Here is a 27,744-nt window from a genome sequence, read left to right as displayed (position 1 = left end):
TTTTTGTCTGTGGGAGGTTTGATAAAAAAAATTAGTTTTTGTTTCCTTTCTCGTCAGCTGGAATTTTCCCATCATCATTCCCATTACCAACAGGCCTTAACATAGCAGGGCATTTATCACACAGCCTCATTCTTGCCTTTCCCACTCCCTTTAGGGGACTTCTATAAAAGAGTGTTTCTCAAGGGTACCTGGCCACAATGAAACACCATTTTAGCCCCTCTCATGCAATCCCACACCGCACACAATGTTATCGTTCGGCACATTTCCCCTCGGAGTAGCCAGTTTTCTCGAGCACCGGGATGGATGCGAAGCTGCGTGATATGTTTTCTCTGTGAGGAAGTGTCTCTGTCACAAATAAGCCCTCATTCAGTATGTAAACATTTGTGGTTTCGGGCACGGTTCCAATCCAGTCTAGTCTGAGCAGTTTTGTTTAGACAGGGAAGTGCAGGGCACAGTGGGAAGGTTTACTCTCAGTGTTAATTCTTGTACATATTTTACAATTTATAATTTTCTCTTTTTTACTTTTATGGTTAATATTCCTAAGTCTGCTCTCACCTTTGCCCGACCACACTGTATGATCTTTAGGATAAGTGATTGTGTCCTGCCCCCTGGTGTTTATATAGAGTAATAGTTATGTGAATGTCTCTTTTTCTGTCTTTTTCCCCACATTAAAAATACGCCCTGGTACATAAATGTCAGTAAATCAGTAATAAAAACAGAACCTTAAGTGTAATTAAAATGTTTCATCCTGTGAATATAACAAATAATTATCTATTTCATGGGGGAAGAAGTCAGTCAGATATATTCTCTCCATTGCCTTAAAGTCAACTTTCTTTGTACTGAAAAACTTGTTTCTCTCAAGCTCTAAACTCTTTGTCCTTCCCACTGTGCTGTTTTTTTATTTTTTGTTTTGTTTTGGTTTGTTCTGTTTGTGCAGTGAGCTGGAGCAGTATGTCGGCTCTCTGCAGAAGGACTCAGCAGCGACACACAGAGTGGTGACCCTGAAGGATGTGGAAGAGGGAGCGGTGACTCTGAGGAAGGTGGGAGAATCTCTGGCAGGGCTCAAAGGTAAGACTAGAGAGAATACGATTACTGCTGAGAAAATCTAAATCTAATAATTCCTAATAACTAATGTGTCACACATATCAGATGGGTTCTTCTAAGTTACTGTCTTATTTAATTAACAGACTGAGCTCTTGGCAATCAATATTTTTATAGGATATATTCCGATATGAAATAAGTAAATAATAATAAGATGTCATATGTATGCAAAAACAGTAAGAGGAAAATAGTCCATTACATGAGACCTAACAAGGAAGTGTAAAACAAGGACATAAATATTTAATTATTAATTTGTAGTAGAATATCACGGAAAGATCAGAGCACCATAAAATTCCACTGAAAGAAGATAAGTGATAATATTGAAAGCAATGCATGCATGTTTGTCCGTGTGTATTTCATCAGGAGAGTTCCCGGCATTACAAACCAGGATGCGGGCCGTGCTCAGGGTGGAAGTGGAAGCCGTCAAGTTTTTGAAGGAGGAGCCTCATAAACTGGACAGCATGCTGAAAAGGGTCAAGAGCCTGACTGACACACTCAGCAGTCTGAGAAGGTAAAAAAAAAAAAAAAAAAATGTCAAAGGAGATAAAGTAGGGATCAGGAGACGAGGTCGCTAGGGTGTGGTGGCTGAGAGTGAGATGAAAACAAAAAGCACTCTGCAGAGCCTCTCACAGAGGTCTGAGATGTGGGAGATTGTACTGTTTGATTATACTGGCAAGCCGGCCCTCATCCCATCAAAGAGGTCAGTCCGTGTGGACAGAGGAGTACGGCGTCCAGTTTGATTTACTTCCATCGCCTTCACTGAACCGATAAGTGAATTAATTTGGTGGACACTGCAGAACCTCATTTCCATTTTAATATGTCACAGATACCACACTCACTCTAGACTTTTCTCTCGCTCTCTCTCCCCATGACTCTCTTGGAAAACCATGTAGAAACTCAGTGTTTTCTATGTGGTTTGTAATCCAAAGTGTTTCCCTTCTCTCTGCAGACATGCCACTGAGGGTTCTCAAAGGGGCCCTGATCCTTCTGCTAATATCCCAGTGGATAACAGCCTTTCAGCAGCCGCAGTAGAGACCCCTGCTGAAGATCCCCCAATATCAGTCCAGCCTACCTCCACCGCAGCCCCACCGGAGCTCCAGAACTCCACCATCAAATCAGGGGTGATGCCTTCCTCCCCAGTGGTCATCCATCATGTCCAGAGCTCCCCAGTCCACATGCAGCAGTCCCAGCAGTCTGCAGCCCTGACTGCTCAGCCCAGTCCCCCGCTCACCCCCAGCCCCACTCAGGTTCCCTGTCCCAACGCAAGCAAGAGTCAAGGCCGAGAATCTCCCAAGGGTGCGTCCTCGGATCCACCAAGTCCCGCTCGTCATAAGAAGGCACATGGGAACCCAGTGAATAATGGCAACCAGGATCTTGTCATAGAGGAGCTGCAGACCAGTCATGACAAGAGCAAAAACAGAGCTATGTCCATAGAGGTATGTTATGTCACCTGGCCAGGGTCAAACTCTCTCATTAGCATCCTGCAAATATCAAACCACTCTGAACTGCTTCATTTTATACTATTGTAGTTTGTTTTGTTTTGTTTTTTTGTCTCAGGAATAACATTCCTTCACTCTTCTAACTCAGAAACAGAAAACCTATTTGTATTTTTCTATCTTTCTTTGTTCTTCTCTGCAACTTGTAGGCAGCAGAGAAGGAGTGGGAAGAGAGAAGGCAGAACATGGGTCACTACGATGGAAAAGAGTTTGAGAAGATCCTCCAAGAAGCCCAGGCCAACATGATGAAGGGCATTCCCAGTCTAGAGGTAGAAGAGAACCCAGCACTGCCACCTGCTGCCAGCGGAGAACAAGCAGACATCCACAATCCTGTGGAGGCAACTTCAGGTACAAATCTAACACAAATGTTATTTAAAAAAAAGAAAAAAAGAAATATGGACACACTTTTAATTATTTCTTCATGGGTCTGTGTGACAGAAGAGCCCCAGTCTGAGCCTGACTCTGACAAACCAGCCAAAAAGGGGCCTGAAAAACTTCCCAAGCCTTTGACGGAGAAACCAGCCAAGCCCGCTCTGGAGAGACACTCCAAGACTGCCACCAAGCCAGCGCCCACTGACGGTTTTACCAAGCATGGGTCTGAAAAGTCCAGCAAGTCTCCACCACCACCACCTCCTCCAAGGAAGACCTACCCCACCTCGAGCTCAGGCATGACCACCACACGCTCTGGTGAGGTGGTCTACACCAGCAGGAAGGAGTCCGTCTCGGCTCAGGTCAGTTCTGTAATGTGTGTGAAATTTAGTGGAACAGCAGCTGCAGCTTATGATGCAGATGTGAGAATGGTATCAATGACATCACTTCTTACAGGAGGGTGAAGAGGAGGTCCCGCCTCCCACTCCCCAGCCCAAGCCCACCCAGCCCAAGGTTCCACCAGAGACCAAGCCGAAGCCCGCTACTCCTCCCCCTGTTACTGCTTCTGTTACCAGAGAAGAGGAGGATGAAGGGGACAAGATCATGGCAGAGCTCCAGGTTAGATGCACCTGTACACTCAATCACTTCCACAAACACTCCCCCAAACACACACAGTTGATGGGTCTATTCAGGTGTCCTTGATTTTGCCGCATTCTGCTTTGTGGGAGTGGGTTGCCTATCATTTCTTCCCATGGTTGCTGACTTCCTCAGTAGTGGCAAAGGATGGCCACTGACAGCTGCCATTTGAAATCTAATTTTGTCAGGTGTGGGGTTTTATAGTTGTGGCCGTGGTGAAGACTCTCAAACTCCTTCCCTCCCCAAAATCCTTGTCCCCACCCCCCAACCCCCTTCACTTTTCCCCACTCTTCAGGTTTTCCAGAAGTGCACAGTTAAGGATGTAGGGGTGAAAAATTTGGTAGAGCCCACCACTCGAATTGAACCGCAAATCAGAGAACTAAGACCAGGGGCCATGTTGCCCCTCAAAGAGAAAAAGGTAAAATATACATCGCCGTGCAGCTACCCAGCTAACTGCCTGCCTCTGCCAACTGTCTGATACAATCGATGGCTGTATCTTAACCCTTCTACAACTCTTGCACCCTTGCTTTGGCTCGAGAGAAACCTGTAACAGCCGCCTCCAAAAAGCTCCTTTCCTTACCGCCTCGTTTTCCTTCCCTCTTTTGATTCTGCCGGATATCACAGCTTGAATTTTCAGGATTAAGTCTGCATAAAATGAAGCCTCTGAAAAGATGCTGTGTCTTTTGTGCGTCTGGACCAGACAATGATGTGTTTTGCCACTGATTTAATTATCACTTGTCATTTTCTCCAAATCAATAAAGACCTCGGCACTGTATTCTACAGGCAATTAAATCGTCTTGTGTCTTTCTTTAATGACATGTCTTCATACAAAATCAACAGAACAGATATTTCTTAAAAAGATTGACAATTGAGAGAAACATCGTAGTCAAAACTCACTTTGTGGACACAACCTGTTTTTGCAGACTTGGTTCACTAGAGGTCAGTCTGGCCACTTTGCATGCTCCTCTCCCTCACTTGTACTTTTCTGGGGAATTACTTCTCTGTTTCTCTTTGTCTTTGCACAACTTTACCTCAATTTGCTTTCCCAGCTTTACACCTATATAACCAACACAGCCCTTTAATTTTTTAACATTTAGGTTAAACAATAAATAATGTTTTTTTTTTATATATATGACAAAAGAGGGCAGGTATGTTCAAGTGCAACTAATTTGACTAAATTACAGCCAAGCTTTTAAAACATGTCATATAACTGTCTGAGTAGGAATTAGAGTGGTAGTAGCTACTGTAAATAATAAAACATTAAAGATGGCACTTTTCAGTAATTTCGCAATGACTGTTGACCAAGATATTTCACAGAGATAAAAATAGTATGAGAAGTCATTTGCATATCAGTAGTGAATACCGCCTGAACAAGGAAATAGGATGTATTTAGAATAAACTGTAGAGACCAGAGACAAATAAAAACAGCTTTGGCATGTGCAAAAACTAAAGGCTGAACAGGCAGGGTTTAGCTTTGAATAACGAAATAAAAGCTTATAGTACTAGCTTTTAAAAAGCTGAATCTATATATTTGCCCTGCATGCACGTTGATATACGGCATTTATATCCGAACAGCATTTAAAAGTGATCTCATGCACTATGAAACTGAAGTAAATCTGAGCAGTAAATTCTGTAAATATTTTACTGTTGTCTTATACAAGGTAATTGCCCTATCATGGATGCTACAACAGTCATGTATGTGAAATCACAGTTAATCCACAGCAACCTGGCACACCAGTTGCACAGTAATATTATTCCCTCACGCACTGTCCTAGCAGAGCTCAGAGCCCAGTCGAGTGGATAAAGATCCAGACACAGATGAAAATGGGAATACTACTATGCGACAGAGCCAAGGGGTATGTGTGCCTTTTGATCATTGACACTATATTCATGTATATTTAGTTTATATCCTAGAGTGTGGAAGTTTTTTGAATAATAACTATCTGATTTAATTTCACAATCACAGGTCATATACTATGTGACTGGCCAGATTCCTAAAGATCATCCACCCCCGTCAGGAACGGAGGAAACCCCCGAACACCAAGAGCCCACACAACCTCCAACACAGGTGTCAAATGTCAATGTTAATGACAATTCTCCAAGCCAGGAACAGCAGCAGCAGCAGCAGCCACAGTCTCCGCCACCCAAATCTCCCCCACCTATATCACCTAAGCCTGCGGGACTGAATGGATTAAAACTGCCGAAGAAGCAAGTTAAACGTTCCGAATCTTTGAAGACCAGGGCAGAAATGGAGAAGGGAAAAATCCTCAACAAAATTAACACTGAAAAGAAAAGTAAAATCATCCAGGAGCACGTTTCGTCCAGTAAGAATATAATATCCAAGCCTATGGAAACCACGACAACCAGCGTTGTAAAAGAGGTGCCTAAAGGTTCTGTTGCCCCAACTAACAACGCTCCTAGTGAGAACAGTGATCCACCTAAATCTAACTGTGCGGATGATGATGAGGGGGCCACTCTTAGTCCCGATCTACCTGGAGAAGAGGCACCTCCGCCCCCGGACAACATAGCATTTATGATCACGAACACCAAGGTTCAGGCCCTATCGTGTGGTGAGTACCAGGAACTTGTCAATGCCAAGAAAGGAAGTGTGCAGACGGTCACTGTAGGTGGTGCCGCAAACCGTGGGAACGCCACAGCGAGTCCCTCTGTGCCGCAGGATAATGGCTTCAACAAGAAGCCCGTCATCATCATTTTTGATGAGCCCATGGACATCCGTTCAGCTTACAAGCGCCTGTCGACCATATTTGAATGTGAGGAGGAACTGGATAGGATGCTCGCAGAAGAGCGCATTGAGGAGGAGAGTGAGGAGTCAGACACAGAGAGGAGTGGTGGGCTGCAGGTAAAAGCTGAAGGGACCGAAACCGTTGATGGCAAAAAGGTTGGCTCTTCACAGGGCAGTGCTGATCATGTCAGCTTATCATCCTCATCTTCGTCTTCAGTATCTGAACTAACGGACAGTGGAATAAACTTGGAGTCGAATGGAGACGCCAAGCAGGACAGTAAGAAGAAGTTCAAGTTTAAGTTCCCTAAGAAACAGTTCGCGGCATTGACCCAGGCGATTCGTACGGGCTCCAAGTCAGGCAAGAAGACTCTACAGGTTGTTGTGTATGAAGACGAGGAGGAATCCGACGGTACTGTCAGGCAGCACAAAGAAGCAAAGAGATTTGAGATTGCGCGTTCAAAATCTTTAGCGGACACCCAGAAGGCAACAAGCTCGGCCGTGTTAAAGAGGCAGAACTCCGAGTCCCACTGCAGGACAGATGAGATCCGGAAGAACACCTACAAGACACTGGACAGCCTGGAGCAGACCATCAAGCAGCTGGAGACCACTATTAGTGAGATGGGACCACGCTCCCCCGATGAGCCAGTCTCTATGGAGGAGGCTAAAGCAGGGAATGGGAAAAGCCCAGAAGGAGTGGGACTGAAGAGGTCTTCCTCTCTCCCTACTTCCAGAGGGTCAGGCCCTAAGGTACCCAGCAAAAGTTCCTTGCAGAAGAAGACTAAACCACAGCTCCTTCCTCGCCCTGTAGTCATCCCTACTACTACCACCACTACCACCACCTCCACAGCCACTGTCCCCAGTGCCCCCAGCACCATACAACAGGTCTCTCTCTAGCTTTTGTTGCTCCGGGAGGCTTTGGGTCCTTCTTTTTCCAACCTACCTTCACTCCAACCCTAACCACTGAAATTACAGAATCATTAATCCGCTCCACAGGTGCTTGGAAATGTCGGAAATGTCCCCCGTAGCTTTCTCCATCTGTGAAATCATGGTGACATGATTGGGGGTGGCATTTTGTTGGGTTCCTGGCTACCATCTTTCTCCTTCAGTTCATTGCTAAAACTCTGAGGTTTTCAGCAAGTGGCAAATTCATCATCAAAGACACTCACATGATGATTAATCTCTGATGTCTTCCTTATTCTTGACTGCATGTACTATGTATATTGACTTGATGATTTATGGTCCCAGGGGGTGCATGATCTTTCACTGGTGTTGATCATTGAGGTGTTGAATGAACAGGTTGTTTTTACCTGTTAGTGCCTTGATTTTTCATACTTCCTATATGGTGTGTGTTTTTTTTCCCTTCTTTTGTTTTATTTCTTGTTTTGTTTTTCGTTTGGATCCCCTTGCAGAACACCAGTGTCGCTTCCCCCACTAGTCGGATGCCCGTCCCTTTGTCTGCGAAGTCCAGGCAGTCGCCGGGTACTACTGACAAAGCAGGAAAACAGCAAAAACTGCAGGACGCTCAGAGGCAGTTCCGACAGGTAGTTTTACTGTAGGGCCTTACCAGAGACTGTAGGAAACGAATATATAGGGATCGAAAACATGAGGCATGTATTATAAGGGGGAAAAAGACTACCAAAGCTGTGAGATTTCAAGTGTTTTGAAAAAAAAATAAAGTCACCACGGTGGCGACTGTGGATCTGTTAATGTTTCTCTCGAGTCTGCTCTGACAAGAAGGCATGTTTGACTTTTGACTGTTACCCCATAACATCACTGTACTGTATGCTTCTGCATGTCCACACTGCTCATGGTCTTCACTGTGTTGGTGACTTAACAAAAAAAAAAAGGAGAAAAAAAAAAAAGGAAAAATGGCAAAGAAAAGTGGAATCCTATCCCCTCATCATCTGAGTTGTCATCACATCTCCAATTCCCATCACAGCTGAGTTCCTAAACAGTGTTCCCAGGATGCTTACGGCTATGTTAAAACACAAACCTAACTGACTTTTTGGCTATGCTCCTCCCTTCTCACAATGCACCTCTGCTCAAACCCAACATCACTGCATAGCTTCTTAACCTCACGGTGATATATTTCCTTACCCTCAAGACATCGGCACAACTCACCATCTTGGAATACTGCCCCACGTTTTCCCTGTCTGCTCTCACTCTTCAAAACTCCTAACCCTGATATCTGACTCTCTCCAGCCCTCCTATGCAGCTCTACCTTCTGAACTCCCCCCCCCCCCACAGCCCCTTCATAAAAACCTAACAACTCCTCTAACACACAGGCAGTCTGTCCAGATGCCCCTCCTGTCTGCCAACGCACTGTCTAACCTTTGCAGTGTTCTGTTTCTTGGTAACATGTCTCTCAGTTCAGTGTGTCTCACCTTTCATGTAACCTAGTGGAAACAGCTTCTGTATATGTTGTTTTTGGTGTCTTTTAGTTGTGTCATAGTAATATTAATGTTTGTGTAGTCATAGCGTGTTTCTCTGTGTTTAACTTGTAGTTTTATTTAACATCGTCTTGCTTTTTATATGTATTATTTGACCAGATTTCTATTTTGACAACCAGTATCTGTTTTGGCATCTCTGTTTGCAGGCTAACGGAAGTGCTAAAAGAGTGGGAGGGGATCATAAAACTACTTCCCCTACTATACCCATCTCTAAAATCCCTGCTTTTTATCCTAGCTCTACTAAAGGCAGCTCCCAGTCTGCACAAAACTCAGATGCTACTAATCCCATTAACCCTTCCTCTTCCTCCTCCTCCTCTTTGACAAAGTCCTCCATCCTGTCCTCTCATACTCCTCGTTCCGGTTCCCTACCCTCCTCCCACATCCCCTCCTTGTCTAATGGATCCCTCAAACTCCCCACACCCTCACAGCACACAGGTAAAGCTCTCTCGTTCTCCTCGCAGACTCAGAATGGTCGAGTGCACTCCTCCTCCTCTTCATTCTCCTCCTCCTCCTCCTCATCCTCCTCCTCCTCCCCCTCCCCTCTGTCGCCCACACCTTTGGGCCCAGGTGGAAAGAGCATCCGCACCATACACACCCCCAGCTTCACCAGCTACAGGTCCCACAACGGCAGCAGCGGCAAATCCTGCATCCCAACATCCACAGCAGCTAAGGACACTACTTAGCCCCATTATCGCCCCGCTGGCTTTACTGCATAGCAGGTAGACTTGGTCATGTTTTCTTTTATATAATTTTGTTTTGTTGTTTTTTTTTGTTTTGTTTTTTTTTTTCTATTTTTGAGAGTTTTTGTAAAAGTATTATGTGATGCACTCGCTCGCCCAATTCATGTTTTATTTGACACTGGCATTCTCACACCGATGCTTTTATCTCCTTTTGAGTTGCATTTTCAAATTTTGGATCATACTTACATGGATTTTGATTCTCTCTTGAAAGTGTAACAGATGCTCTCGTAAAAGATTTTACAATGGAACTAAAAACTATTTAGTGTTACCACTTTGTAGTTGAAGTGGAAGGCTTTCGTGGTGTTGAAAATCTATTTTTCTTGCTGTAGCTATGAATAGGGAATATAGAGTTGATGTACAATCACAAAGTACCATGTAAAAATTGTGTTTTATTTTTCAAACCAGAGATTGAATAACCATAGTATATTTAATCTTCTATATTTCTTGTGTTGCCAGATATTCAGCAGTCTTGTAAATGCCTTTTATGAGTGTATACATAATGTATACAGACATTTTAAAGTTGAACTCATTCTGAAATTCTGTTTTCTGAGAGTATTTTCTCATTTCTCACCCATATGAACTGCCAATTTCTTTTACAGAGATGTAAAACTAGTATCATGAATAATACAAGTTTTCATTTTAGTGTGCCTCTTTGCCAAAGTTGTTTTACAATGACTCACTTCAAGCCTAACCCAGTCACAAGATTTTGGGAAATTTACATGCACTCTCTTGGTGTGATGGCTGAAGTGTTGACCACGGTGTATACACTGCTGGTTGTGTTTTTTTAAGTTAACATGTATTGTTGTCTAAATATAAACTGTACTAAAAACAAAAGTAATGAATCAGTTCTACCATGTGTACATAGATGCTTCTACTAAGGAAATAAGTAGTTTTGTTAACATACCAAAGTTTATTTGTATGCATGCCTTTCAAATACTTTAGGAGAGTGGTGTAAAAGAAGAATTGTGTTTGCACAGATAGATTTTTGTAAATATTTGGTTTTCTCCTCCTTTTTGTAAAGCTTTAAATCATACTATAAAGGAGCAATGTGGTAAAGATAAAACTGTGTTGGAGTAGCAAAAATAAAGACTTGCATGCTTGTAAGGCATTGAGCTTCAATGTTTTAATTTCTTGTCTCTGGTTTCCCCTGTGTGTGTGTGTGTGTGTGTGTGTGTGTGTGTGTGTGTGTGTGTGTGTGTGTGTGTGCGTGCGTGTGTGTGCGTGCGTGTGTTATTGTGTGTATAAATACGAAAGTGGAGAGGCGCCACACAAAACGGCAGTTCTCACTTCCACTTCTACCTGTCTCCTATTGTCACACTCATTTCTGAATCTAACTATACAGTTGAATTCTGTGGCTCTACAATTACAGGTAAGGATATTAGTAATTATTATTGACGCAGAGATGAGGGCCAAGATTTATGGTCAAAATTTACTTTTACAATCTTGCATTTGATTACATGATTTATAAGATATTAGTTTAGTACAAATTGGTGGCGCTTTAACTACAAATCATGCTTAAGCGTGTAGCTTATACATTTTATTGCTTAAACTACCTAAAACACTAATTTATTTTACAGAGCAGCCATGGAGCACTTGAATCATCTTTTGAAAGTCCTGTGTCTTTGTAATCAGATTTTAAAGCCATTAAGTGGTGTTTTGGGGTAGTGTCAATACATTTAACCAGATGCACTGGATGGTGGATACAACTACCAGTTCTTGTTTGCTATAAAAGGCGAAAACCCAATTTTTAACATTTTATTTGAACACAAATTTAAGTCACTTGATTCAAAAACGTGTTATGTTTATATTATGAATGTGATTTGTTTTATGACTGATTTCTTTTTTTCACCTTTTAAACTATCTTACCAAACCTTAGAATAAAATGCTAAACTTTTTTTTTTTAATTCCTTGGAAGATGTTTAGCTGTAGTTAATGTTTTTTATGGTGTTTTCTGCAACTGTGGTTACAGTCTTTGAAGGACACTTCCTGTTTCTAATTTAACAACCGTCACTCACACATGGTTTTGCGTGTGGTTTGATGTGGGTTCTCACATCAATCAAGTCATCTGGTTGTCACATGCACACCTTGCATTCTTACTTTTGTTTTGATAAAACAATGTATGATTTGGTGAATCATCCAAATGTCATTTGACTGGAGGCTATAATCGCTTTCAATCATCATAACAGGTTATTTGTGTCTGTTATTTGCTGCACCAGGCTGATCTGCTATACATCAATTATGAATATCTCTGAGGAGGAGATACAGGGCTTCTATGGCAGTGACTCCCACCAAGAGAACATTGTCTTTTCTACATTTTACATCCTGATTTTCATCATCGCTGTGCCAGGGAATGCTTTGGCGCTGTGGGCCTTCTTTCACCAGGACAGCACGTCTCCATCGAAGGTCTTCTTGAGGCACCTTTCTATAGCAGACATTTCTTATATCCTCATTTTACCAATGCGAATAGTTTACCACATTTCTGACAGCCACTGGCCCCTTGGGCACGTTATCTGTCAACTATCAGGCTTCCTGTTTTATCTGAACATGTACTGCAGTCTCTACTTAATGAGTCTGATCAGCCTGGACAGATTTCTGGCTGTGGTTCTACCTCTAACATCACAGTCAGTTAGGAAGGCTAAATATGCAAATGTAGCTGTTGGCATTCTATGGGTGACAGTTATTGTGTCTATGAGTCCTACACTTTTTTCTAAGAATGTGACCAACAACTCAACTGGCATCTGCAACAAGCTGTACTTAGAAAAGACATCTTCCACTGCTTTGGTTTCCACTATTGTGGCATTTGTTATTCCCCTCACCACCATAATTGTTTCGTACATACTGATTCTGCTGAAACTAAGGAAAGTCAAGCAACAAGTAGAACGACCAGTGAAAGACAAAGCCATAAAAATGATCATCCTCATTGTGCTGAACTTCCTTGTTGCATTTGTTCCCTACCATGTCAGCCGGGTTATCTATATTGAAATTCAAAGTCATGGCAATATGACTGCAACAAGCCATGAGTCGCTGAGAAGAGCCAATAAGATCACATCTGCACTTACCTGTGTCAGTGGTATACTGGACCCTGTTATGTATTTCTTCCTGAACCAAGCCTACAGGAACAAATTGTTCCAGATATTCTATAAAAATAGGGGAGATGACCAATGAGTAATAAATATCATCATGTAGAAAATAAACCTTCAAACAAATTGTCCTCTTTTTGTGTCATTTTTAGTGTGGTGTTCTGACATGAAAGCATTCACCTGTGGGTTAACACATGATTGTGATCTCTATAGTGTACAATTACAAAGTAATGAAAGATACTGCACATGTAAAATATTAATTATTCCATCTTTCTACCAGGCAGCCTCTCAAATTTTATTTTTTGAGTAATGACTGTGGTCTGCGCTTGTTTGGAGAACCTTTGTAGGTCAAAGATACTATCCTGGTTGTGAATTTACCAGCATTAAGGACAAAACACACTTATCGTGATTGTTGCATATGAACCTTTGCTTCAGTACTTCAGATATTCTAAAGGAACATCACTGTGCAACTTTTAAGTTCTTGAGGAAGTGAAAAACACTGCCTATTCACAGATGACTCTACAGAAACCCCAACAACACATATGGCGCAACAAGTTCAAATTCAGCACGCTGTATTAAAATTTTTAAGACTTCAATAAGGCTTAAAAGGTCTAAAATCTTTTTTATTTAACCTCACTAAATACAATATCACAAAACTCACAACTGCTCCAACACAAAGACCTACAGCCTTACAAAGAGAATCCTGCACAACAATCCATTGCCAGGCACATACCTGCATAAATCCTACAGGACTCCTTCACAACTAACCCATACCTGAAGAACTTGTCATATTCTTGAGGGACTTTTGTAAATGTAAATGTAGCTTTTTGGAACATGCAGGTTACCATACTTTATAAAAATGTATGCATGAAACAATTTATTTGAATACATTTCATTAAAAAATGATTAATGATTAATTATGATTTTATTTAGAAACTTGAAGCTAAATGTATATATGCTGTATCAGTCGTACAATTAATGCAATCTCATATCTCTGTTACAATAATTCGAGGATTAACTGGCACAGATTATCAAACTTTTACCTAGATTTGACTTTTGCCTATTTTGACTAGTGCAAGCACCCGTATTATCGACTTGTTACCAAGGCAGCCAGGAAGAAGCTGAGAAGGGAGCGGACGGTGAGTGTGTACTTGTTTTCCAACCTAGCTTCATGTGTTTTCATCAAGACGTGGGGTTTTAGTCAACATTCGGTCAAAGCTACGATACGTACCGAAGTTATTGATCCTTTCATTCCTATCATTCCTTTTGTCCTTACACCAGTAAATGTCTGGTCGAGCGGGTTGAATAGCTATTTCTGTACCGTTACGCTAACATTAGCTAACCGAGTACAGCTGTGTATCGTTATCAGTTAAATAGAAATGATTACCAAGTAACTGAAAACGCCCCTAGAGTAACGGTTGTGTGAGGTGTTACTTTTGTAGAAGGCAAGTTAGTTTTGTGGCTGTATCTATACATTGACTGGCTGTTTTGCGTTTATGGTACAGCACAGCATCACAATAATCTTTCTCAAGTTTTTCAGTAGTTTTCACTGCCCATCCATGTCCCGTCTGTTATCTCACAGGATCAGATATGGGCATCCGAAAAGTTTAGGCTGCCACCATGGGCACCGCATCCTCTTTGGTCAGCCCAGGTGAGGTGATTGAGGATGGATATGGGGGTGAAGGTGGGGAAGCCTGCGAGATCCCGGTGGAAGTCAAACCCAAAGCCCGACTCCTGCGCAGTTCCTTTCGCAGAGGACCTCGGGTGATTGGGGCCAGTTTCAAATCCACAGGTTCTGTTGATCTTGAATATGCTGCCGAGTATGAAAGACTCCGTAAAGAGTATGAAATCTTCCGTGTCAGCAAGAATAACGAGATATCATCCATGCAAAAGAAGGAAGCCAAACTAGATGAAGAGAACAAGAGGCTGAGAGCTGAGCTACAGGTAAAATGAGTAAACCGTAGACTACTAAGATTCAGTACCAACCAGCTCATTTTAGCATTCAAGGTTTGTGGATGTTTTAAGAGTTCTTATGTTCCTATTGTGGTGTTAATCATTCTCAATGTGACAACAGGCTCTGCAGAAGACCTACCAGAAAATCCTTAGAGAAAAAGAAAGTGCTCTTGAGGCAAAGTACCAAGCTATGGAGAGGGCTGCCACTTTTGAACATGACAGGGACAAAGTAAAACGACAGTTTAAGGTAAACCACTTCACGTTTTACTATATAGCATTCTCTCCAGTGATCACAATTGCATCCCTAACCTGCTGGCTAAATGACCACCAGATTTTCCGTGAGACAAAAGAGAAGGAGATTCAGGATCTTCTGCGGGCTAAAAGGGACTTGGAGGCCAAACTGCAACAGTTGCAGGCTCAGGGCATCCAAGTCTATGACCCAAATGATTCTGACTCAGATGACAACCAAACCACAGTCACTGGTAAGACCCAGAAATCCACAATGTTTTATTCATCAATCAATCAATCAATGTGTTACATTACACATTACTGTTCAGAGACACAGAGAGACAAGAGCCTATCCTGCCATGCTTTTGTTTTTATCCCACATATCTAGGGTCTTTGTATATGATGAAATATTAAAAACATAGTTCAATTTATTCACCAAATGTCTTTAGCTGCTGGGACACAGTGTGAATACTGGACTGGTGGTGTGCTGGGAAGTGAGCCCTCTATGGGCAGCATGATGCAGTTGCAACAGACCTTCCGAGGACCCGAGTTTGCACACAGTTTGATAGATGTGGAGGGACCCTTTGCAAATGTGAGCAGAGGTAAGTAAAGTAAACTTGTAGGCAGGGCAGAAGTAGCCAAACATCTCTGCCCCTGCTTGGTATAGCCTTTTAATATGGATAACCTCTGAAGTATAGTGTCTGTTCATGTGTTTTACTTGTACACTTGTGTGTGTCTATCTTTGTCAGATGACTGGGATGCTGCAGTGGCCAGTCTGCTTCAGGTTTCCCCTCACGTGCCCCAGGCCTTATGGAGTAACACAGTGCGCTGCTACTTAATCTTTACCCAGGAGACCAAAGCTGAGCTGGATGTCTTTATTAAGGTTGGTTTATTTTGGCACTGTAATACAACAAACTGTAAAATTTTGTGTCAATGCGATATAGCAGAATTATGTTTTTCACCTTTTTGGGTTTCCTGGACACGGCTTGAAATAACACGGGAGCAGGACTTGAGCAAGAATACTTGGTCTCTACTGAAACAAAGTAGATAAAATAATCAAAATGTCTTTATTGACAGACAGTATTAATCTGAAGTTAAACCTGCTCATAGAGGTTTGATTTAAGACTGCATTTAGACTTAGATTACCTTTAATCAACCTTTGGTTAATTTGAGACTAGTCTAAATGTCAGACTGAAAAAAACAATGTGAGTTAATCTGATTTAAAGTGCCACTTTTGTCAAGAACTACCATTAATCCTTGGGAAACCTGTATGTAATTTTTTGATTACAGAAACACTCTCCTGTATTGCGGAAGATGTGTGAGGGTCTCGGCCATTTCTACCTGAATATCTGCTTCCCAGAGGAAAGTGCTGCCTCATATGCTGTGGAGCGCAAGCAGGAGATTGAAAGGAGCTCTGTGTGTGTGCTTCTTCTCAAATCTACTGTCACTAGGTACAGAGAGTCCTATACCTATTCTCACTAGGATATCACCATGTAATGAAAATTATACATTGATCCAATCGTTATTTTTTACATAAATGTACATTTTTGTTCTGTTATTCATGCAAAATGCACATGTGTAGCTCTGCGGTGGAGGATTGTGAGGAAGCTTTTGTGAAGAATCCAGATGGCCATCCACTGGTGCTCTACCTCAGGACTGAAGAAGATCACAATTTGACTGGGCCCACCAGGCAACTGCTAGAAAGGGTCAATGCTGCAGACAAGGCTGCAAAAGTCAAGGTGAATGAGTGTGCTGTATATAAAATGAACAAAGATACAATGGAGGAGATATTTCACAAAGTATCTAAAGTTATATAAAAGCTAATATTTTACCTTGTTCACCATAATAGCTGTCTATTCAAAATGTTGTGAAAGTGCATTTTATAAATTGTTTGACATTTAAAACAAGGATGTATATTCATGTGCTTTTTGATAAATAGCCTTTATTATCCAGAATAGTTTCACTAAATGCTCTTTTCTACATTGTCCATGTTGCAGAGTTGCACACAATTCCTTGACTTTAAAGCTGACAATTTGTATTTTCCTTGTTGCTAAATGTCTTGTGCTGACATGTTTTGAACATTAACTCAGGTGGTGGATCATAATGGTTCTGCAGAGGATGGTGCTGACCTAATATATGCTCAGCTGGAGAAAGTCATCAAACAGGTACAGAAAGTGATCCATTACTTCAGCCTTTTTCATCAACTCATAATGATTTATGTACACTTCTCATGTCCCTCACAACCTTTAAAACTACTAATTCCACCCTGTGCCTCTAGGAGTTGCTGGGTCTTGAAGGAGCAGAAGTTGACTCCAAAGACTCTGGGATAGAGGAGGGGCGTGAGGAAGACTCTGGAGATGTGCTGTGGGACCTGCATGATGAACAGGAACAGATCGAGTCCTATCAGCAGGCTTGTAGCAGCACCACCTCTCAGTTAGGCTTCCAGAAGGTAGGGCAAATATCCTCTTTCCAAATCTTCAATCTTGTCTTCCAGTCTAATAATTTATTAATTAATTTCTCTGAGTTGTATTTATTGTCCTCCTCTACTCAGTATATTGATCGTTTGAATGACATGATAGCTGCTCCCCCTCCCACCCCTCCTCTGCTGGTGTCTGGTGGTCCCGGCTCAGGAAAGTCTCTCCTGCTCTCCAAATGGTGAGAACTTGTCGATTAGTTTAGTCTAATATCTCATCTCACTGGTGAATTCTTCTTGATTCAAGCAAATGGATGTCTTTTTAAAATTGCAATGTGTTATTATGAAACAGCTTTGCTAATGCTCTTTATTCCTTTTCAGGATTGAGCTGCAACAGAAGCAGTCCCCCAACACCTTGTTCCTTTATCATTTTGTTGGTCGCCCACTTTCCACAAGCTCAGAGCCAGTTCTCATTATCAAACGCCTCACAGTCAAAGTAAGGGGTCTCTCTCTTTCAGTATTTGTGAGACAGGGATGTCACTCTGTCTTATTTAATAACTGAGGGATGCATTGTCTATTTTTCTGTTGTTACATAGCTGCTGCAGCACTTTTGGTCTATTTCTGGCTTGTCCATGGAGCCCAGTAAGATCTTGGAGGAGTTTCCCCGCTGGCTCGAGAGGCTCTCAGCACGCCATCAAGGAAACATCATCATCATCATTGACTCCATTGACCAAATACAGGTATGAGCCCACTTCTTTAACCAAGATTCAACAATTTTCCATAGAATGACATGTAATTCTATACTTTGTCTTTTTTTTTTTTTTTCTTCTAGCAAGCGGAAAGACACATGAAGTGGCTGATCGACCCTCTACCTGTCAATGTTAGAGTGGTGGTGTCTGTCAATGTTGAGACATGTCCTCAAGCTTGGAGGTTGTTAATATATTTTACACTGGTTCCTATTTAATTATTTTCTGTGCAGTGAAATGCCACGGGAATATTGCCATTTGCAATATAGTAACCCTGTCTTTTCAGGTTGTGGCCCACACTCCACTTGGACCCGCTGAGTCCCCGAGAGGTCAGGAGTGCTGTCAATGCAGAATGCCAGAGCATGGATCTCAAACTTCCTAAGGACCAGGTCAGTAATCATCCCACCATTCCCCTTTTTAAAAACTCCGAAGAGATTTCAGTATTTACGCAGGTTTTGGAATTGTGGAAATACATTTGGAATCAGTGTATGTATGTTTTTTGTGAGAATGTCACGCTTGAATGTATCTTTGTTCCAGGAGAAGAAGCTGGAAAGGCACTGTCGCTCTGCATCAACCTGCAATGCATTGTATGTGACACTACTAGCCAGGATGATCACCAGGTTAGCTAACACTGGTTTTCCAATTCTGAATGTGTTAATCTTCTCAGACAAATCATTTTTTCTTCACTTCCAGCATGGTGAAATCACAAGCTCTGCTACAAAATAGCAGAGATTGTGAAAATAAAAGAACATACTGTTGCTGGTGTTCCCCCCTTGAAGATATTTAAGATTGCAGAATTATTTTTTTTCTGACCTACTTGGACACATCTGTCAGCAATGATTAAAAATTGTACTTTTTGCGTACCTTTACTACTTTTCAAGGGAAAAGATGCAGGACACATTCTTTTCAACACAATGAAGTATACTGTATGTAAAGATGAAGTTCTCTGTAGATTCATGTTATCCGGTTGAAAAATGGTATAGCCCTCTTCATTCTGACTTGGATGTCTCTGGGTGTGTGGCTACATACGTTTTAACATGTGTTGACTTGATCATGTTATGTGTTTTGTCGCTGCCCAGCAGTAAATCATGTTGGTTACTGGAGAAGAGCATGGAGCAGTGTCTGCAGTGTCAGGACACCATGTCACTGTACCGCCTGGCACTCAAGATGACGCTGAACTCCCTCAACACAGACAGAGAGCGACACATTATTAGAGAGGTGACCTAACTCTAGACAAAAAAAAAAAGTTTTGTCATAATTTTTTTGTTTTAATGACAAATGTGTGCTGCAAAACTACTTTCTTTTTAAGCATGTTATAATTTCTTTCTTTTGTCTTTTTAGTTTGAATTATCACTGTCTGGTTTAATTTAGCCCACTTTAATACTCTATTGTCCTTTTTATGTGATCTTTTTTTTTTAAATTATCTAGCTGAGTAGTATGTGCTTTTTTGTCTCTCTTCAGTTACTGTGCCTTGTATGTGCGAGCCATAATGGAGTGAGTGAGTCAGAGGCACTAGACCTTTTCCCAGAGCTAGAGTTACCTGTCCTGTCCTCTATGCTGTACTGTCTGAACAGACTCTGCATTGTAACCCTCCGTTGTGGGCTCATCAGGTTCCAACACCTGCAGGTAATTATTCTCCTTGACCAGTAATATTATAGAGTGCATCGTCATTAGAGAAAACGCATAAAAGAATTATGATATTCATGCAAAACAAAATTTATCAATAAATAATTTAGTCTCTTATGTCTGTCTTTGTGACCATCTTTCAGGCTTGGGAAGCTGTGAGGTTGGAGTTCCTGAGCGGAGGAAGCAGCTCTGCTACTTACAGAGAGAAACTCATCCATTACTTCAGCCAACAACTCAGGTGCTTTAGAGTGGCCGTTGTCCCCTCATGCAAAAAACCTAACATTGTTATTTCAGTCATTACAGTGCAACTCATGTCATTGTGTGTGTGTGTATGTGTGTGTATAGCCAGGACTGTGTGACATGGCGTGTCGCAGATGAGCTTCCCTGGCTGCTCCAACAGCAGGAGGACAGGACTAAACTGCAGCTCAGCCTCTTGAACCTGTTTGTCTCTCAAAACCTTTACAAAAGGTACAAAACATTCATAGACACAAGCTGATACCACAAATGCCTGTCAGATTTGTTCAGTTATTGTCTTACAGGTGTATGTTGTTTTCATTTTCCAGGGGCCATTTCTCCGAGCTTCTGGTCTACTGGCAGTATGTGGGCAAAGACAAAAGCTCGATGGCCAGTGAGTACTTTGACTCCCTGAAACACTATGAGAAGAGCTGTGAGAGTGAAGACAGCATGACCAAGCTGGCAAACCTGTATGAGACTTTGGGACGTTTCCTCAAAGACCTGGGCCTTCCAAGTCAGGTAGAGTATATGGTTGCAGTATTTTAAAGACTGTTCCCTTTTGAGAAACTAAACAAATCCACGTTTTAATGTTCACTGCACAGATTTTTCTGCATTGTCCTGTATCGCAGTTTGTTCCTTGTTTTAATTTGTTTACACAGCAAGCATAAGAGTCTGTAGTTAGTTTCTCCTTGGAAAGTGCACACGCTCAAAATTGCATATGTATCTAGTTCGGTCTGTCTGTTTCTCTAGGCTGTAGCCCCTTTACAAAGGTCCCTTGAGATAAGGGAGACAGCTCTGGATCCGGACCATCCCAGCGTTGCTCGCTCCCTGCACCAGCTGGCAGGGGTTTATGTTCAGTGGAAGAAGTATGGCAACGCTGAGCAGCTGTACAAGCAGGCCCTGGAGATAAGTGAGAACGCCTACGGTGCAGAGCACGCCAGCGTGGCACGAGAACTAGAGTCACTCGCCATGCTCTATCAGAAACAAAACAAGTAAATAAGACTTTCTTGGTGATGACATGCATGACGTTATTTCTAATTGTTGCTCATGTATTAAAGTTTATTGGTTGTTCAAGTCGAGCAATGTGTTTACGAAGAGGCATCCCACATGTGCGGATGATCATAAGGCCTTATTAAAAGTCAAGCAATAACTAAAACACTCAAAGACAACCTAGAGTCAGTTTAAATGAAATGTTTAACAGCTCACACCTGGTTCTTTTACAATCAGATATGAACAAGCAGAGAAACTCAGGAAGAGGTCAGTGAAGATTCGTCAGAAAACTGCTCGCCAGAAAGGTCATATGGTGAGCATGTTTCTCAGATGCCCACGTTTGGTCATTCTCACTTAATCAGTCATATATTGAATTGTTTTTTGTCTTCCCCTCCTTTCAGTATGGCTTCACTTTGTTGAGGCGCAGAGCCCTGCAGTTGGAAGAGCTGACTCTGGGTAAAGATTCCGCTGACTGCGCCAAGACACTTAATGAACTGGGTGTCCTGTACTACCTCCAAAACAACCTGGAGTAAGGCACACGTCACGGCTGGCACACACATACAAAGACATTTAACACTCTATTAATCATAGATAGGCCAATTTAAATTGCACATGTTTGCTGAGAAGCTTGTTTTGTTTGTTTCAAATAAATCAGTTTGTAACTTTTTAATATCTCTTCCTTTTAACTCACCAGTGCAGCCAAGGTTTTTTTGACCCGCTCTCTGGAGATGCGTCAGCGTGTCCTCGGTCCAGATCACCCAGACTGTGCTCAGTCACTCAACAACCTGGCTGCACTGCACACTGAGAGGAGGGAATATGAGACAGCTGAGGACATGTATGAGAGGGCACTGGACATCCGCAAGAAGGCCTTGTCCCCAGACCACCCCTCGCTGGCATACACACTCAAACACCTGGCCATGCTGTATAAACGCAGAGTGAGACACATGCCTGTTGACACTTAAACTTTTGAGCTGTTTGTTGAACGAGAGTATGATTTAAAGATGTGTGTTTTGAACAGGGGAAGCTGGAGAAGGCTGTGCCACTGTACGAGCTGTCTCTGGAAATCAGGGAGAAAAGTTTCGGGCCCAAACACCCCAGTGTGGCCACAGCACTGGTCAACCTGGCTGTAATATACTGCCAACTGGTGAGAGTGTTTATCATGCCTCTTCTGTCTGTACCACCTGTCTTACATATTTCTGTGATATCGTTAATATAGATACTGTGTTTTTATTTTAATGGTTGTATAGAGCAAAGCTAACTGAATTTCTTTCTTTGGTAGAAGAAGCATAATGACGCCTTGCCTCTTTATGAACGAGCCCTGAAAGTGTATGAGGATAGTTTGGGGCGCTCACATCCACGAGTCGGAGAGACTCTAAAAAACCTGGCTGTGCTAAGGTACAGTGGTTGAAGTTACATTGACATTTGCTTTCTCAGAAGTAAAAGAAATAATTGTTTTTACAGTGAGTAACTTTTTTATCTTTTTCTGTTTTCTGTGTTTTTCTGATTTTTAAATAGCTATGAAGAAGGTGACTTTGAGAAGGCAGCAGAGCTTTACAAGCGTGCAATGGAGATTAAAGAGGCAGAGCCATCGCTGGTGTGTGGAAATGCCCCATCCCGTCATTCCTCCAGTGGGGACACATTCAGTCTGAGGGGACCTGCTCCCCTCCCACACACCCCAAGGTAACTGTGTTCAGCCCAAATCCCTAATCCCACAACAAACGGCTCTATCATAGAGTAGCATCAATACAAAAACCCATGGTTTCATCATAAAGGGAACCATCGTGGTCAACACACTGTGACTGTCATCTGGATGGAGGTTTTAGGGTTTGTTCCAATATACTGTACCTGCCAGCAGGATTATGAAGTCTGCCATATTAGTCTGTGAAACCTGTGTATTTGCCAAAAGTATTTATTAATATTTCTAACATAATTGTGTGTAAGAAGCGTTGAACTTGTGTTAAATGAAACTCAGGTTAACACTAATTTTAACTAAGACTGAAACACACCTGTTTACATGCCCCACAGTGTATATTGTCAAAATAACCACAGAGATTCCTTTGCTGGCTTGAAATCACTTCAGCCAGGTTTAGCATTTTCGAATCTGTAACAGGATTAATGAGAATAGACACATTTGGTGTTTTCCACTGTACAGTGGATATTTTTGATATATATATATATATATATATATATATTTCTTTTTTTTATATATTGGTTTTAAAGAAATAACACTAAAAATCCAGTGAAAAAAGGGCTTCTCAAGCTTCTCCTAAGGAGATAAACTGTCAGACAATGCCACGACACATGATCATGGTGGTGGTATCTCTTAACTTTTACTAAAAATGTTTAGAAAAATATTCATTAGGACCTTCGGACCTCAAGCACTTTTGTTTCCAAGTCTACATTCAGACATTCTGAATGAATAATATCTGAGAGCTGCTATCTCTAAAATCAAATGAAGGTACCATTTTTCATGTTCATGTCACATGTAATGTTTTCCTACCAGTATTCAACATGTATTCTAAAAAGGGAAAAGATAACAGTACAAAACAAGCCTAGACCAAGTCTGAGCTAACACAAACTCTGGTACTGATTTCCTGGTTTATGCAAAACTAAATGTACATATATTTATCCATGTGCAAAAAGGATTTGAAGGGAATTGCCAAAAACATGATGGTGCCATATGACTTCCATGTTAAAGTACGATAAAATTATTATTCATTTATTCTCTGAGTGAATCTACATGAAGCCAAAAGGGACACAATGTACCAAAACCTACAGTCTCATTCTCATGTGTAATACATATAGTGTATCTTAAGTTTTTATAGAGAGAGAGATATATATATGTATATATACATATACATATATATATATATATATATATATATATATATATATATATATATATAATATATATATATATATATATATATTTATATACATATATATCTCTCTCTCTCTCTCTCTCTCTCTCTCTCTCCTCTCTCTCTCTCTCTCTCTCTTCTCTCTCTCTCTCTCTTCTCTCTCTCTCTCTCTCTCTCTCTCTCTCCCTCTCTCTCTCCCTCTCCCTCCCTCTCCCTCCCTCTCCCTCCCTCTCCCTCCCTCCCTCCATGTATTAATGTAATTAAAATCTGTAAAAGCTGTACAGGACAACAACAAAAATCACAGCAAATATATTTGGTAGATTGTATTCCATCTAATAAATACTTTATTGAGACAACTTTATTGATGACATTGTTCATTAGTACTGTTGTCGCTGATGTTTTCTTAAAGCTGAGTGAATGACAGAGCACAGACATTCACTAATCAAAACTGTAAGAAAATAAACAATGATACATGTTAATGTACTAACAGTGATATAATTCTGGGTTCAGAGACATCTTATTAGACTCTTCCATACTACACACCTTCCCAGTACATCACCAAATGACACACTGAACCGTTTTTGGATGTTTTTGGTGTGTGTTCACTAAAGTAATGCCATCAGCAGCAGCGCTTTTCATGCATTCTCCTTTTTTAGCTGTTAGAAGAAATTAATTCTGGGTTCACACTATTTGGCTTTGACTGTTTTGTCCTCAAGCAGCCATCATTAGGTTGTTTATGATCAAAGAAAGTAATGGAAGATGCAAGTGAGAAAAGGCATGTTTAATCTGAATAGCAGAAATGTGTCTTCAGGTTGCTGCCTATAACTTTTTCATCTGAGCCATCAAGTCTTCTAGGCTCTGCTCAGTCTCCCCGACTGTCTCTCCACTTGCTGTATCCTGGTTCAAACAAAAGAAAACGAAATATTTTAACAATTCAGTGGAAAGGACTTCTCAGTAAATCAATAAAAAATCTATATACTATATACATGACTGTACACTCTTTTCCACAGTATCATGTTTGCGAGCCAGGTAGTGCTTTCATTTTATAGCAGTATGGTATGAAATAAAATAGGAGACTACAAACTTTTGAGATGTTGTCTATAATAGTAAATATTTTTTTGACATTACTATTACAATATAAAAACTTGTTATGCTTTATACTTCAGAAAAAGGTAAGTAATACTGTTACGTATTTTAACTTTATGAGATTAAACATTTAAAACCAGTAAAATCCTTTAAAGCCCTGTAGTCTTAAGCAATACAGACCTCAGCTGGAATGGTGTAAGCCACAGTGATGCCTTCTGGGAGGTCAGGCACAGTGCCTGATGCAGCCTGTAACTCTGCCTCAGTCACCTCTGATACTAGTTCAATACCTGCACAGGAAAATTTGTGTTAATACACAGTCCATGCAATTAAAATGTTACAGATCTGACACTGTTAGCTGGAATAATTGTTTTTCACTCACCCCACTCATTGTCTTCATGTACAACCTCCTCCTCTACCTCTACCTCTACAACTTCCACCTTGGGTCGCTCTGCTTCTTTCTTCTGAAGAGAAAAAGTTACACGGGTGGTCGCCATTAACTCCCGCTTTCTAAGCAGTGCATCACCATATCTGAATCTGTATTGCAACAAATTGGGCTTTGGTTCAGTCTCACTATGCTATCCTACATTCTAAAACTTGAAAACAAACAAGTACACACACCTTGTACTCCTCCTGTTGTCTCCTGCAGTGGCAATCATTACACTGGGGGTTGGCTTTCATGGCCATGGTGGGAAAGAAGTCCTGCATGGCGTTGTAGCCAAGATAATAACTGACGGCGCCAAACTTTAACAGATACCTATGAGACAAAACATAAACTTCTGACCTTTTGAATTTACGGTCATCAGATTTCTTAGTTGGCTATAAATGATAATTTACTTACTTGAGGACATTTTGGACCAAGATGCCTGCGACCACACCCATGGTTGTTGGTAAGCTGGCAGCGCACACACCCTCCCTCTTTAGGGTCTTCTCATCAATGTTAGCTGCCACCACCAAGGGAGGGGCACACTAACAGAGGATTTGATTGTTAAAAAAGTATATTAAAACTTTATTGCTACAGCTTTATTGCTCAAGTATTATCACTGTTTGACTATAATGTTATAGATTTAAAAAAAGAAAAGGAAAAAAAAGATGTTTGTCTGATTGTGTTGTGTGTCATGTGAACATACAGCAAAGCAGGCTGTCTCTCCAGGAATGATGAGCTGGATATGTCCTGATACAGCATTCTCACTGACACCAGACTCCATCCAGATCTGACCTAGTTCATTACAGGCCTGAGGTAAACAGGATAACATTTTACAAATGTGCAAGAGCAACATATAAAGCACGGTGTCGATTGTAGAATATACTGTCAATTTTGCCTTTTTATGACCATGATGCACTTACTGTATTAATGGCCATTCTGGCCTCAAAGTTGTCCACACAGCTCAGGACCAAATCCACCGGCATCCCTTCTTCCAGCCCTCCGCGACTGAGCAGAGACAGAATAACATGTTATGAAGTCCTGTTCTACTGTGGGGACAGAGGAGGAAAACTAGAACTTGGAGAGTAGTAATATGCACCTGATGCGATCCATGAAATGTGCAAAATTGTCCATGGTGGTAATATTGTAGTTGTGGGTTTCAAATGACACATCTGGATTGATGTTTCTGTTGGGAAAATTGAGTGACATGTTAGCAATAAGAAATCAAATGTGTCTGCTTGGGAGGAAACCTGGTTTACTGTCAACAATAGGATACCTGAGTGTGTGTTCTGCTGCTTCCACTTTACTGAGGCCTGCCTGGTGAGGCTGGAAGAACAGTCGGTTCATATTGGCCAGCTCTACTTTATCGTAGTCAAAGAGGAGCAGCTGTGATGGCAGAAGATGAAATTGAGCAAAGGTAAGCATGCGAGTGGAAAACCTGTTTAATGATATGAATGGAAACAAATGTAATGTAGATTAAGTAATTAAACGTTTGTATTACCTTACCAATGCCACATCTAGTGAGCATTTCAGCTGTCACACTGCCAACTCCACCAACACCAACCACAGCTACTGTGTATGTCCGAATTTTCTGTAAAGACATTTGAAGATTAGTATTCATCCTAAGACATGCAGGAGTATTGTTATTTCAAAATCTGCTCTGTGGAGCTAATATTTTCTAGCTTCTATATAAAGATGTCAGTTCATGTTTCAAAATTAATAGCACAAAAGTCACATGGTATGTAAAAAAAACAATAAACGTGAGGATACTGTGATAAAAGCTGAACTCCTGCATTGAAACGTATTAAAATACAATGGTATTAATGCCATATGACATTGGTGGAAAAATAGTGGAAATAGATATAGGCTTCAAGAGCAGTCCTCAGATACCTTTATTACTGTACTTCCTGTTTTCTGATCGGGCTAGCGCAGCAATCACAACCTTAAAAGTACTGCACTTAAATAGAGCAACCCTCAAACATCATACCTCGTAATCATCCACGATGCCCATTCTCTTAAGAGCCATTAGACGACTGCAATGAAAACACAGCTGAGATTAGCTTGTTGTCTATGAAACCCCACCATATGGGATGAGTGAGTCATAAGGCGTAGCCTCTCAGCGCTACGAGAAGCCCGGACAAAATATGCCCGGAGGCTTAAATAATGAAATAAAAACTCACCTGTATGGGTTGGAATCCACAACTTCAGCGCTCATTTTGTCAATTTTCGGTCTGTGAAGTGCATCCTCCATGGCACACTGCTTCTGCTTACACTTGATCAATTCATTCTCCAGCTCTCTCACCCGCAGCTTCAGTTCCTCTACTGTGGCCATTATGAACACAAACCCCGCGCAACGATGTCAACGAAATACGGTGTTATAAAAAAATAAATGCAAACGAACAACCAAGACGTTTAAATCGGCACGGAAGGTACACGTCTTCACAAGTCAAATCAGCTGTCAGGATGTGTGTTCCCATAAACAACGTCCGTGCAGAAAACGAGTACAACTACCTAAAAATGTTCCCACATCATTAGTGATTTATTTGAACCGTCTTTCGAGGATAGGGGCTG

General features: G+C 41.4%; 4 protein-coding genes across 25 annotated transcripts in view; 3 read left to right on the top strand and 1 right to left on the bottom strand.

Annotated features, from left to right (window-relative positions):
* si:ch211-285f17.1 (sickle tail protein homolog) overlaps nt 1-10,654 on the top strand; it is a 108,978-nt gene extending 98,324 nt beyond the window's left edge. For 11 of the 21 annotated variants that reach the window (XM_056363764.1, XM_056363757.1, XM_056363761.1 and 8 more), the window contains 11 exons: nt 938-1,068; nt 1,465-1,612; nt 2,051-2,537; nt 2,747-2,945; nt 3,036-3,328; nt 3,423-3,584; nt 3,898-4,020; nt 5,378-5,458; nt 5,569-7,227; nt 7,755-7,886; nt 8,942-10,654. In XM_056363764.1, the coding sequence (XP_056219739.1) occupies nt 938-1,068; nt 1,465-1,612; nt 2,051-2,537; nt 2,747-2,945; nt 3,036-3,328; nt 3,423-3,584; nt 3,898-4,020; nt 5,378-5,458; nt 5,569-7,227; nt 7,755-7,886; nt 8,942-9,478 (3,952 nt within the window). In that variant the 3' untranslated portion in view covers nt 9,479-10,654. The remainder of the gene's footprint in view (nt 1-937; nt 1,069-1,464; nt 1,613-2,050; nt 2,538-2,746; nt 2,946-3,035; nt 3,329-3,422; nt 3,585-3,897; nt 4,021-5,377; nt 5,459-5,568; nt 7,228-7,754; nt 7,887-8,941) is intronic. The other 10 variants (XM_056363775.1, XM_056363778.1, XM_056363766.1 and 7 more) reach the window with 9 other exon arrangements.
* A 98-nt stretch (nt 10,655-10,752) lies between these two features.
* On the top strand, nt 10,753-12,719 carry si:dkey-96n2.3 (uracil nucleotide/cysteinyl leukotriene receptor). The gene is made up of 2 exons (XM_056363779.1): nt 10,753-10,904; nt 11,752-12,719. Exon 2 carries the CDS (start codon nt 11,774-11,776, stop codon nt 12,698-12,700), a length of 927 nt encoding a protein of 308 aa, XP_056219754.1. The 5' UTR covers nt 10,753-10,904; nt 11,752-11,773; the 3' UTR covers nt 12,701-12,719.
* A 999-nt stretch (nt 12,720-13,718) lies between these two features.
* On the top strand, nt 13,719-23,650 carry nphp3 (nephronophthisis 3). Of its 2 annotated transcripts, none has more exons than XM_056363702.1 (28): nt 13,719-13,754; nt 14,198-14,559; nt 14,690-14,815; nt 14,900-15,050; nt 15,246-15,398; nt 15,546-15,679; nt 16,087-16,247; nt 16,379-16,535; nt 16,887-16,961; nt 17,075-17,245; nt 17,348-17,451; nt 17,591-17,705; nt 17,806-17,949; nt 18,042-18,139; nt 18,242-18,344; nt 18,493-18,575; nt 19,038-19,173; nt 19,417-19,581; nt 19,725-19,819; nt 19,927-20,049; nt 20,145-20,334; nt 20,566-20,807; nt 21,043-21,118; nt 21,207-21,334; nt 21,500-21,740; nt 21,824-21,949; nt 22,085-22,200; nt 22,321-23,650. In XM_056363702.1, exons 2-28 carry the CDS (start codon nt 14,236-14,238, stop codon nt 22,487-22,489), a joined length of 3,906 nt encoding a protein of 1,301 aa, XP_056219677.1. In that variant the 5' UTR covers nt 13,719-13,754; nt 14,198-14,235; the 3' UTR covers nt 22,490-23,650. The 2 variants fall into 2 exon arrangements, with proteins under 2 accessions (XP_056219677.1, XP_056219676.1); XM_056363701.1 differs by having other exon boundaries at nt 19,035-19,173.
* A 326-nt stretch (nt 23,651-23,976) lies between these two features.
* uba5 (ubiquitin-like modifier activating enzyme 5) lies at nt 23,977-27,652 on the bottom strand. The gene is made up of 12 exons (XM_056364147.1): nt 27,354-27,652; nt 27,161-27,206; nt 26,675-26,764; nt 26,450-26,559; nt 26,273-26,359; nt 26,097-26,181; nt 25,880-25,984; nt 25,591-25,718; nt 25,371-25,506; nt 25,132-25,213; nt 24,933-25,039; nt 23,977-24,563 (listed from the first exon to the last, which is right to left on the bottom strand). Exons 1-12 carry the CDS (start codon nt 27,503-27,505, stop codon nt 24,486-24,488), a joined length of 1,206 nt encoding a protein of 401 aa, XP_056220122.1. The 5' UTR covers nt 27,506-27,652; the 3' UTR covers nt 23,977-24,485.
* Between the last annotated feature and the right edge of the window lie 92 nt (nt 27,653-27,744).

Source organism: Seriola aureovittata, chromosome 20 (genome assembly GCF_021018895.1).
Source record: "Seriola aureovittata isolate HTS-2021-v1 ecotype China chromosome 20, ASM2101889v1, whole genome shotgun sequence".
Taxonomy (NCBI): domain Eukaryota; kingdom Metazoa; phylum Chordata; class Actinopteri; order Carangiformes; family Carangidae; genus Seriola; species Seriola aureovittata.
Note: the sequence above shows the minus strand (reverse complement) of the source record. Positions and strands in the feature narration are given on the sequence as shown.

Bases quoted from the DNA above. Each gene is read 5' to 3' on its own strand.
- nphp3 (XM_056363701.1), top strand. From the start codon at position 14,236: ATGGGCACCGCATCCTCTTTGGTCAGCCCAGGTGAGGTGATTGAGGAT. The intron at 16,962-17,074 runs GTACAGAAAGTG...CTGTGCCTCTAG, and splicing joins TGGAGAAAGTCATCAAACAG to GAGTTGCTGGGTCTTGAAGG. The intron at 18,140-18,241 runs GTTGTTAATATA...CTGTCTTTTCAG, and splicing joins ACATGTCCTCAAGCTTGGAG to GTTGTGGCCCACACTCCACT.
- uba5 (XM_056364147.1), bottom strand. From the start codon at position 27,505: ATGGCCACAGTAGAGGAACTGAAGCTGCGGGTGAGAGAGCTGGAGAAT. The intron at 26,182-26,272 runs GTGCATATTACT...GTCTCTGCTCAG, and splicing joins CATTTCATGGATCGCATCAG to TCGCGGAGGGCTGGAAGAAG. The intron at 24,564-24,932 runs GTCTGTATTGCT...TGTTTGAACCAG, and splicing joins CTTACACCATTCCAGCTGAG to GATACAGCAAGTGGAGAGAC.
- si:dkey-96n2.3 (XM_056363779.1), top strand. From the start codon at position 11,774: ATGAATATCTCTGAGGAGGAGATACAGGGCTTCTATGGCAGTGACTCC.